Here is a 12,549-nt window from a genome sequence, read left to right on the forward strand (position 1 = left end):
ACACCCTTTTTCCAAATTACATAACGTTCACAGGTTCTGGGGATTAGGACACAGACATGACTTTTTGGTGGCCACCATTTAGCCCACTACAAGTACCCACTCATTCTGAAAATATGCCAAGTTCAAATCTTGGCTGTGCTCCTTGCTAGCTGTGACCTTTGGCAAGCTAATTAAATTTCCTGATACGTAAAATTTAGATAATACCATTATAATATGCAGATGAATGTGTATATTTAAAATTTACTTATGTGTAAATATATGTCCTTAGAAATCTTTTCATATTTTTATTTGCATAGAAAAATGTCAGTAAGGATGCCAACCCAACTATATTATTTAGTTATCTCAGAGGGTAGAATTGGAGGAGTTTGGATGGCGGTAGAAAGAGCTTGTACCCACCTTAGAGGGTAGTTATGAGGGTTCAATGAAATCTTGTTCAAAGTAACCTAGCAGCACAATGTTAGGCGCTTGGAAGATATTTAATTCTTGTTTGCTCTAATTAATAAAATTATGTGTCTTTGAAGACAGTGTAGCCACTAAAAGGAATACGAGAGATAAGTTTCTCAACATGTTTAAATCTTGTTTACTGTTTGTAGTTCAGAGCCTTTAATATTTAAAAGTTAGAACAAAGTTAAGTTTGATAGAAGTTATGAGACCAGTACTTGGCATTAAGTCAACTCTGGGAGATGTTCCTCACTTGTGGGTCCTGGTATTTTCATGATTTATTTCACTTTGCTTTGAGATATCTTTATGGTTTCATTGTTAGAAAGAGATTTTGCCTTATGGGGAAATATTCCAAACAATTTGCCAAAGTAATTACAGATAGCTTTACTGTCTCTTTTCCAGGTTGCAAGGTACAGTTCTTATATTCTCTAATAGGGTTATTTTGGTTTGTTTGTTTGTTTGTTTTCTGTTTATTTTCAGGCAGTATTTGGGGCAGGTGAGGAAATGTTTATTCTCAGATTTCTGCAAACCGTTAAAAAAGAAAATAAACATAGTTAAATATTAATAGTTTTTAACTTTATTTTCATTATGCCCCTTTAAAAACATTGGTCAAGTCAAAAGGAGACAATAACAAGTGGTGGTAAGGATGTGGAGAAATTAGAACCTCATAGATTCCTAGTGAAATTGTAAAAATGATGCAGCCATTTTTGAAAACAGTTTGGCTGTTCCTCAAAAAATTAAACATAGAGTTACTGTTAAGACCCAGCAATTCCACTTTTAGATATGAAGCCAGGAGAATTGAAAACACATGTCCAACACAAAATCTTGTCAACAAATGTTTTTCATATCATTGTTCATTATGGCCAAAAAGTGGAAACAACCTAGATGTCTATCAGCTAATGAAGAAACAAAATGTGACATATACATACAATGGAATATTATTCGATGATAAAAGGAATGAAGTATTGATACATGCTCTAACATGGATGAACCTTCAAAACATACTAAGTGAAAAAAGCTAGTCACAAAAGAGTATATATTGTATGATTCCATTTATATGAAATGTCCGGAATAGGCAAATGTGTAGAGACATAAAGTAGATTTGTGATTTCCTAGGACTAGAGGCATAGGTTAGGGAAAAGAGAAATGACAGCTAACTGGTACAGGCTTTTTTGGTGGATGATCAAAATGGATTGTGGTGATGGTTGCACAGCTTTACAAATATACTAAAAGCCATTGAATTTTATACTTTAGGTGAATTGTATGGCATATAAATTATATCTCAATAAAGCTGGTATTTTAAAAAGATTGATCAGCATCCAAGTGTACTGAGGATATGGTTTCTTTTCACTACTCAACCATCTCAAGAATTATCCAGCTCCATTTTTGTATGGTTTATTACAATTAACTTTTTTTTAAGGTCACAATTATTGTATGCCTGTTCTTTCCCGTATATAAACCTTATCATAAGGGTTGGGATACAAAGCTGAAGCTAAGTGTGATAAGTCATCTTCTTAATATTGTCTGTTGTTGTTGTCTTTCAATGTTATCTACTGTGTATTCCTTTCTTAGGACATCTAAGAGTCACTTGAAATGCTGTCTTCCAAAACTTGTGTATTCCCATGAACATGCTTCTTCATATTTATGTCAGGTAGCTACCTACCAACATACTTTATATGGTATCTTAATGCTCTTTAGCCATACCATGGCATGCCATTTTGCTATCCAGGCCTTTTCAATCCAGCTACTATGAAAAAAGAAGGCATTAGTAAAGACACACTCTTGGAGAGTCATCACTAGCAGTAGTAATTATTACTATATTATTTTTATTAGTAAGGGGTCTGAATCAACAATTTCTTTCTCTCTTATCATAAATATTATGTTATCAGACTTTAAGAACATAAAAATCTAGTTGCCATTTATTCTAAGAGATACAGGTTCTTGAAGGAAAAACCCTAATTTACATAAGGCTAAGGTTTAGCTAAGCTCTGATGGGGTGTAAAATAGCTAGTGATGAAGTAGAGAGTGGTTACATCCTGTGCAAACCTACATTGTTTCCATTAGAGAAAAATCCTAAACCACCATCTCACACTGGCCTAAAACTATTGATTTAAGAGATGAAGGAATATAAGAATTAAAGTTACGGTAGATTTTTGAGGTGGAATGGCCTTATTGCCTTCATTTTAAAGATAGGGAAAACTGGGACCCATTCTATACCTCTTCAGCTATATTCTGTTATTAGATTTACCTTGAGAATATACGTAACTGTCCAACAGGCTCTAGAATCTTTTCTAAGTTTTACCTAATTTGATGACTCATGGTTTATATTCTGCTTCCTGCTTCTTCAGTCAATTCTATTGAAAAATTAAACAGTGAAAAGTAATGAATACTAACACCCATCCCTTCCCCATCCTATCATCCTTCACTAGAGCTTTCTGAGGAAATAAACTGAAAAGGGAGGCTGTTTGCAGTAGAACTCCAAAAAAGAAGATCCTTCCCAAAAGTGTTTGGTCACAGTTCTTAATACAGGTAGCAGCATATGATTGGGGAAGGAATGGTGCTTGATATCAACTCTGATAAAATTTTTCATTGTCACTTTTCCCCCCTAGTATCGTCTAGACTGTCACAGCCATCCTCTCCCCAGTCAGGCTGCCCATCACCCACCATTCCAGCAGGTAAAGTCATTTCTCCATCACAGAAGCACAGCAAGAAGGCACTAAAACAGGTAATCATGCTAGTCTGTGTTTATCAGAAGTATAATCTCCTCCATTAAACTGCATGACTCCAGCAGTCATTGAAAGTGACTATTTTTATCACATGTTAAAAGTTCCTCATTTGTTGCTAATTTACTGAGAGGTTTTTGTTTGTGTGTGTTTTTTAAAATTATGTATAGGTGTTGAATTTTTCAAGTTTATTTTTTTCAGCATTTATTGAGATGATGAGGTAGCTTTTCTCTTTAAATTTTTTTTTAAATTTTATTTATTTATTTTTTTCCCCCAAAGCCCCAGTAGATAGTTGTATGTCATAGCTGCACATCCTTCTAGTTGCTGTGTGTGGGACGCGGCCTCAGCATGGCCGGAGAAGTGGTGCATCGGTGCGCGCCCGGGATCCGAACCTGGGCCGCCAGTAGCGGAGCACGCGCACTTAGCCGCTACGCCACGGGGCCGGCCCTAGCTTTTCTCTTTAAATCTACTAATATACAGAATTCCAGAGCTAGATTTTCTATGGTTATTCTATACTTAGCTCTCTGGAATAAACTCTACATGTTTGTTACATATTTTTTAATATGTTATGGAATTTTTTTTTAAGATTTTAGCTTAGAGTTTGCTGTTTTCTTGTGCTGTCCTTACACAGTTTTGGAATCAAGATTGCTCTAGCATCAGAAAATAAGTTACGTAGCTCTCTATATTTTTCTAGATTTTTGGAAAAAACTTAATGGGAATTATATTTTCCTTGAAAGTTCTGTAAACCTCACCTTTAAAATTGTTTTCCTGGCATTTCAGTTTCATCTGCTGTTACTGGTCTCTTGATTTTATGCTTTTTGAGCCAATTATGGAAATTTATTTTTTCTTAGAAAATGTCCATTTCACCTTATTTTTTCAAATATTGGTATAAAGTTGTACATAATATTCTTTTATGTCTCTTTTTTCTTCTTCAGTGTTGTTCCTTTAATAGTGTGCCTCCTTTTTTCCTATGCTACTTGCCAACGGTTTGTCTGTTTTATTGGGCTTTTCAGAGAACTTGCTTATAGTTTTTTTGACATGCAAATGATCAGTAAATGCAAACTCACTAGTAATTAAGGAAACACTAAAATAACAGATTACTTTTGTCATCAGATTGCTTTTAAAATAAAGAGCTTAATTATAATATCAAGCAGCGGCAAGTGTGTAGGAAAATGGCTGCCTGTAGTTTGCTGGTGAAATATAAATTATAGCTACTTTGGAGAGAAATTTTGTAATATTTATTAAAATTTTAAATGCACATACCCTGTGACTAAGCCGTTGAACATTTTAACATGTATCAATTAGGGAATTCCTTAATAATGGCATATCCATATGCTGGACAATTATGCAAGATTAAAAGTTTACTTTGTAACAAGCTTATTCCATATGTATAGACATGGAAATATCACCACACTATAATGTTGAATCATTAAAATTAAGTTGTATTACAACATGTATGGCATGATATCATTTATAAAAACATAGCACATACCAACAAAACTACCAACAAAACAATATTTTATCTTTAATAGAAACAAGAATATGTATACACACATAAACATGCACATATAACGTAAGCATTAAAAAAAGCTCAATAAGCCCTGGTGGCCTAGTGATTAAGATTCGGTGCTCTCACTGCCGTGGCTCAGGTTCGTTCGTTTCCCAGTAACCCATCTGTTGGTTATCATACTATGGCAGGTGTGTGATGCTGAAAGCTGTGCCACCGGTATTTCAAATACCAGTAGGGTCACCCATGGAGGACAGATTTCAGTGGAACTTCTAGACTAAGACAGGCTAGGAAGAAGGACTTGGCCACCCACTTCCAAAAAAATTGGCCATGAAAACCCTATGAATAGCAGCAGGCATTGTCTGATATAGCACCGGAAGGTGAGAGGATAGTGCAGAAAGACCCGGCAGGGTCCCACTCAACTATACACAGGATTGCCAGAAGTCGGAATCAACTCAACCAGACTAGCAACAAAAGGAAAAATAAATTAATGACTGTGGTTACCTTTGAGGATTGAGGACCAAGACTGAGTGGTGGTCAAAAGAGAGTTTAGCTTTATGTTTGAATTAAATAGTAAAAATGTATTCATGTATTATCTGTATAATTAAAATTTAAAAAATTATGTAAGTCTAAAAGTGTTTAAACTGAAAGTGCTTTTATTAGAAGATGTCCAGAAATTTGATAAGATTAATTACTGCTTGCCTGGGTATCATGCAGCACTTGTATTTTTGTAAGTTCTTTGGAAGATTTTTAAGAAGTATAAGATGCTTGTTTTCCACAGGAGAAAGGCAAGTATTTTTTTAAACCTTGTTAGCTAATTCATGACATGTGTACTATTCCTGTATTATACTCCTGTAATCCCAATAGTCTAATATTGTATTTTCTTTAGGGAATACCATTATGGGAAATTATATAAATTAGATTGTATGTAAAGTAAGGCCTTGCCTCCAGTGTATGTTTTTCATAGTATTAGGTGAGAAAAATTACTTCAATATGTTTTCCTTTACCACAATGAAGGTTTTTTTGTTGTTTGTTTTTTAAATTTTAAAGTAGAGTTAGGAATGGAGTTTATACACTGCTAAGGGAGGGAAAAACTGAATATAGTTCTTAAATAGAGAAGCTGTAAGTTATTGTTTCCATCATGTTTCTGAATTTACATAATCACAGCAGAAATAGATGAGATCAAATGGTTCTAATAAATTTTGTGTTAACCTAGAGTGACCTGGATAAAGTGAGTAGGAAGGGATGAATACTAGTGGCTGACACCCAGGAAGCCTATGAACATTTTCTGTTCTTGACTTCAAAGAATGAGAGAGAAACTATAATCATTTTTTATTTTTACACATTGTGCTTCTACCTCACCTGTTATAAACGTTCTGGGTGAATGTAAGCCAGATATCTGACTCTTTCAGTTACTTTTCTCCATTGACAGCTTAGATCAGGACGATGAGCTGTTGCCACTGTGACTGAATAGCATAGCCAGAGATAGGGGTGGATGTAAAGCAGGAAAAAACTGTATTGTGAAGAGGGAATGGGAAATGAGTAACCAGTTACTCCACATTTTTCTGCATGATGGTCTTGAAGGTTAAAGCGTAAATTGACAATTTAGCAAGGGCATAGATTTTCAACTTTTTCCTGAAATGTAGCTTTACTTTCTTAGTTTTTTTTCCTTTTTTTTTTTTTAAACCTTGAGTTAAAGAGTTTCCTTCATGATTAAAACCTGGGAAGTTTCTTGTCTTGCTGTTCATTCTAAATAGTTTAGTGTAGTATATTCTATAAACTAAGAATATCATAGAAAAAAAAAATTCTGAAATAGCCAGAAGGAACCACCCTGTTCTTAGAACCAGTATTTTCTAATCTTCCTTCCCTTTTGCATACTGCATTGCTGTAAATTGCTGAGATTTGGTCATTGGGCCAAATCCTATTGCGAGATAAAACTCGAGTAGTTATTTATAACCTTTTGTTCAAATGTAGCCCCTCTGAAACATATGTGAGCCAAATATTTATATTTCTACATAGAGTTGATGCAAATGGGACTCTTGGTGTAGGGCTTAGAATTCTGTTTCCAGAAATGATTGAAAACATCTAATTCTCTGCTACCAGAAGTATGGGAAGTCCATGGCTTACCGGTGATTTTTAAGTTCTAAAAAGGGTTACTATTTTTCACATTTATGTAAAGGAGTAATACTGGCAAAAAATATCCAAACTCTTAAGGATGTTTTAGGCCTTGTGCTTAATTGGTTTAATTTAGGTTTTTGTTTACTTTCATAGCTTTCAAAGACACTGGATGGTCAACATGCTCCTCACCACTTAAAAAAGAAGTGATTTACTTTTTGTTATTACTAAGAACTGATTTGTTTCTTATAGTCCGTTTTCTCTTTATAGGCTCTAAAACAGCAACAGCAGAAGAAGCAGCAGCAGCAATGCAGGCCAAGCATGTCCATCTCCAACCAGCATCTCTCTCTGAAGACTGTCAAAGCAGCCAGTGACTCTGTACCTGCCAAACCTGGTAGGCATACTGGGTGTCTTTTAATGGAAGTTTCTTTTTCTGGTATTTTTATGTTGGTTTTAAATTACTATATTTATTTATATAATCCTTGTTCTGCTAAATCATCAGTATAAATCCTTCCAGGGTAAATGGGAATATTTATGCAAAATAATCATGCAGTTATTAAAAAATACATCAGTGGGATTTGCATGTTAGAATGAGATGAATGACTAACTTCCAAAATGTCTAACCTAATAATATTTGGAAGCCTCTAATCAGTAACCTTATAAAGCCGATGTTGTCATGACACACAGACTGAACTCTTCGCCAGTTCTCTCCTTTAAAAATAAAAGATTTTCCTGAGAACACATGCCACCTTTGAGTTTCCATTGGACATATCCACAGGCCTGCGAATTTTTGTTATTGTTGCTTGTTTTGTTTTGTTTTTAGTTTAAACTGATCTAGATACAGACTTTGCATTTTATTACACAATTCATTTTGATGCCAGCTGAATATATGGGCCTCGCAGATTTAAACTGTGTCTTGCAGAACTTTGCATTTTTGTTAGGAAGGAAATTTACCACAAGAAGCAAATAATATACTGGGAAGGAAGGGTTTTGTTTTACTTTTTGACTCTTAATTCTCAGACTCAAAACATATATGCAGGGTCACATTGCTCCATACCTAACTCCTTTTTTGTTAGTGTTGAATGATTTAATTGTTTGATTGATTTCTATCTACAACCTCAGTGTCACCAGTATTTTATATATTTTTTCCCCTAGCAATATGGGAAGGAAAGCAATCTGATGGTCAGTCAAGCAGCCCTCAGAACTCAAACTCCAGCTTTTCTTCTTCAGTTAAAGTGGAAAATCCTTTGCTAGGCTTGGGGAAGAAGTCATTCCAGAGGTCTGACAGGCTCCACACAAGTAAGTTAATTTACGAAGACTTCAGTTCTCATGGATTAATTTGTCAGCTCTCTGTTTGAAATCCATCAACTACTTGGCTTAATTGTTAATTCCTATTCACCTATGAGCTGTTGACTATCTTCATGTTCTTCCTGTCCTGCCCTTATCAAACTTTGTTTCAGAATAAGATCTATTATCAGCCATTTTGTGGTTTATTTCTCTTTCTGACAATAGGTTGCTTTGTCCAGCAGTATCTACATATTGTTTCTAACTGTGTACAGAAAGGTAGAAGGTTTATAATTAAACATGGCAAACTGAACTTTTTTTCCTGCTCCCTCTGAAATCCCACCAAAATGAGAATATCGAGATACAAAAGATTAAATCCGTAAGGGTGAAGAAAACAAGGAGACAGCAGATGGGCAGGCAGTGTCAACAAATTTTGAAAGATGAAAACTGGATTAAGTTTTTCGCAGAGCTGAGGAGCAGGTGCTGGTAATAAGCAAGCCAGCTAACGCTGCAGAACACCAGAAAGCTTCAAGAATTGGAGATACCATGTATCATAGTAGAGAAGGGTGAGGCATAGGGTTGAAAAGAAAAAGCTTCTTTAAGAAGCAGTTTGATGCCTCATGTCAGCAGGAGATAGGAGGTTTATTTTGAGGTGAAATTAAAGCATACAGGCTTCACATTCAGCAATACCATACATAGCTGAAGGCAGATAATGAGGCAATATACTGAAATCAAGGAAATCAAGTAAAATACAAATACTGAATAGTGATCTTTCTGCTTGGCTTTCAGAATGCTAGTAGTGAGACCACCACTACTTCCTTCTTCCTCACCTATGATCCAGCAGGAAATTGGTTGATTGGTACCTAAAGAAATTGAGTGTTAGTGCCATCGAGTCAATTGTGACTCCTAGTGACCCTGTGGAGAGCAGAGCAGACCCTGTCTGGTCTTTTTGCACTATCCTCCTGCCTTCCAGTGCTACATCAGACAACGCTCTGTTGCTATTCATAGGGTTTTCTTGGCCAATTTTTTCAAGAAGTAGGTGGCCAGGTCCTTCTAGTCCGTCTTAGTCTAGAAGCTCTGCTGAATCCTGTCCACCATGAGTGACCCTACTGGTATTTGAAATACTGGTGGCATAGCTTGCAGCATCATAGGAACATGCAGCCACCACAGTATGACAGCTGACAGACAGGACCAGGAAATGAACCCAGGCCACAGTGGTGAGAGCACTGAATCTTAACCACTAGACTACCAGGGCTGGCTGAATATTCAAAGACATTGAATAGCCTCAGAAAAAAAATCTGCAGGAAAATTTATAGATTCCCAACTAAACAGAGATTGTCTTGATCATACTTCTGTGTAGCTCACCTGTCTATAAGACTCACCCATGCACCCAGAATTTCCAGTCAGCCTTTTTAGTGCCTCTCTTTTCCTTATGATTACTAAGGATCACCTTTGAGGAGAACTTCCATCATGAGAGGCAGAATCTAAAGTATAGGCTCAGAAGAAACAGACAATGCAGGAAGGAGAAGATTTAAAACAAATAACGTCAAAAAGTGTAATAGCCACAGAAAGAAATAAAAGATGATATTGCATCCATGAAAGAATAGAATACTATTTTTAAAAGTCAGAAAATAGGGGCCAGCCTCATGGTATAGTGGTTAAATCTGACACGCTCCACTTCGGCGGCCCAGGTAGGCGGGTTTAGATCTCGGGCCTGGACCTATACCACTCGTCAAGCCATGCTGTGGTGGTGACCCTCACACAGAATAGAGAAAGATTGGCACAGATGTTAGTACAGGGCTGATCTTCCCCAGGCAAAAAGAAAAGATGGTGGGAGTGACGTCAGCATCGTGGCAGAGTGAACCCTCCCCTTAGACTGTCCCCAGTAAGATACAATGGAAAAGACAGTCATATACCAACAGAGGACATTCACACAACACAAAAGACATCTGAGAGACCCACACAGCCACACATCTGAAGGTGTCGGTCCTGGACTCCCCAGAGGAAGTGGAAGGAGGTAAGGAGATCTGTTCTCCCTCCTGAGCAGCAGTGACCCTGGGCTCAGGACCGTGCGCGGCTCTCAGAGGAGTGGGGGGAGGGGTGGCCTTCTGCAGGAACACTCTTGCTCTCCAAGTTCCCTCAAAGCCCAGGTGAAAGCCCCACACAAAGGTGACTGAGCTACTGCGGGTCTTCATCAGGCCCTCACCCCAGGAGAGCAGATAGCAAGGGCAGAGGGAGAAGGCCCATGGGATCACGCAGGCAAAAGAAAGCACCCCTACCCCTGCCCAGCACTCCAGCTCAGCCGGTCGACCAGAGTGCCTGCTCAAAGGATAGAAAACCAGCAGCTAAGAGCAAGTGAGCTGGGGTCATGGCGGGCTCAGAATACACAGCTCTTGATGCCCACGCATGGTGGCAGGTGGAAGCTGCGACCAGATACTGTCACTATGAGGCACAAATCTACAGCATCAAACAGTATGAAAAAATATATTAAAACTCCAGACCAGAAGGAGAATGACAAGCACCCAGAAATCAATCCTGAAGGCACGGAAATTTATAATCTAAATGACAGAGAATTCAAAATAGCTATCATAAAAAAAAAACTCAACAAGTTACAAGAAAATACAGGTAGATAGTTCAGTGAAATCAGGAACTCCTTCATAAACAAGATTAAAAGTATAAAGAAAAACCAATCAGAAATATGGGGGATGAAAAACACAACAGATGAGATAAGGAAAAATCTGGAATCCGTGAACAACAGAGCTGATGTTATGGAGGACAGAATTAGCAGCTTGGAAGACAGAAATATAGAAATGCTCCAGATGGAGGAGGAGAAAGAACTAAGACTAAAAAGAAATGAAGAAATTCTCCACGAAATATCCAACTCAGGAAATGCAGCATAAGGATTATAGGTACTTCAGAGGGAGAAGGGAAGGAGAATGGAACAGGAAGCTTGTTCAAGGAAATAATAGCTGAGAACTTCCCAAACCTGGGGAAGGAGCTGGAAATACAAGTGGAAGAAGCCAATAGAACTCCTAAATACATCAATATAAAAAGACCTTCTCGAAGGCATATAGTAGTAAAGTTGGGAGAAGTCCATGACAAAGAAAAAATATTAAGGGCAGCAAGACAGAAGAAAATAACTTAAGGAACCCCATCAGGCTTTCAGTGGACTTCTCAGCAGAAACCTTATAGGCCAGGAGAGAGTGGAATGATATATTCAAAATTCTGAAAGACAAAAACTTTCAGCCAATCATACTCTATCCAGCGAAAATATCCTTCAGATATGTTGGAGAAATAAAAACTTTCCCAGATAAACAAAAGCTAAAGGAGTTCAGTGCCGCGAGACCACCTCCCCCCCCACACACACGAGAAATACTTAAGGAGGCCTTCATACTTGAAAAAAAGAAGAAGAGGGTTACAAAGCCTTGAGCAGGGAGAGAAATAGGTAGACAAAATCAGAAAATTACAGCTCTATCAGAACAGCTTAGCAAAGACATAATTATAACTTTAAAGATAAAGGGAATGAAAACATCAAAAATAAATATAATCTCATCATTTTAACCACAAACTGACAAAACAAGATTGAGTAAGTTGTGACAATAATAACTTAGAAGGGGAAGAGGAATGGGACGGAATCGGCTTAGTCTAAGGAAATAAGAGGCTATCAGAAAATGGACTATTTTGTCTACAAGAGGTTTTTTTTTTTTTTTTTTTTGATGTTTATTTTTTTAATGGTGACTTTTTTTTTAGTTGATATTTTAATAGTTTATAACTGTGAAATTTTTGATTGTACATTTTTGTTTGTCCATCACCATATATATGTCTCCCTTCACCCCTTGTGCCCACCCCTTACCCCCATTGCCCCTGGTAACCACAATACAGTTTTCTCTGTCCATGTGTTGGTTTATATTCCACATATGAGTGAGATCATACAGTGTTTGTCTTTCTCTTTCTGGCTTACTTCACTTAACATAATACCCTCCAGGCCCATCCATGTTGTTGCAAATGGGACGATTTTGTCTTTTTTTATGGCTGAGTACTATTCCATTGTATATGTATACCACACCTTCTTGATCCAGTTGTCAGTCGAGGGACACTTAGGTTGCTTCCATTTCTTGTCTATAGTGAATAATGCTGCAATGAACATAGGGGTGCATAAGCCTCTTTGGATTGTTGATTTCAGCTTCGTTGGGTAGATTCCCAGTAGTGGGATAGCTGGATCATAGGGTGTTTCTATTTTTAATTCTTTGAGGAATCTCCATACCGTTTTCCATAGAGGCTGCACCGGTTTGCATTCCCACCAGCTGTGTATGAGGGTTCCTGTTTCTCCACATCCTCTCCAACATTTGTTGTTTTTTGTCTTGGTGATTATAGCCATTCTAACAGGCATGAGGTGCTATCTTAGTGTTGTTTTGATTTGAATACCCTGTGATCAGAGATCATGCTGCGTATGATACCTGTGCCTATATAGTAGTATAG

The 12,549-nt window shown here is 37.2% G+C and overlaps 1 protein-coding gene across 2 annotated transcripts in view; it reads left to right on the top strand.

Moving 5' to 3' along the window:
• Positions 1-12,549, top strand: part of ASXL2 (ASXL transcriptional regulator 2) — a 150,403-nt gene that overhangs the window by 107,244 nt on the left and 30,610 nt on the right. For both annotated transcript variants that reach the window (XM_058551638.1, XM_058551637.1), the window contains 3 exons: positions 3,051-3,166; positions 7,057-7,180; positions 7,942-8,085. In XM_058551638.1, coding sequence (XP_058407621.1) covers positions 3,051-3,166; positions 7,057-7,180; positions 7,942-8,085 — 384 coding nt within the window. The remainder of the gene's footprint in view (positions 1-3,050; positions 3,167-7,056; positions 7,181-7,941; positions 8,086-12,549) is intronic.

Source organism: Diceros bicornis, chromosome 12 (genome assembly GCF_020826845.1).
Source record: "Diceros bicornis minor isolate mBicDic1 chromosome 12, mDicBic1.mat.cur, whole genome shotgun sequence".
NCBI lineage: Eukaryota > Metazoa > Chordata > Mammalia > Perissodactyla > Rhinocerotidae > Diceros > Diceros bicornis.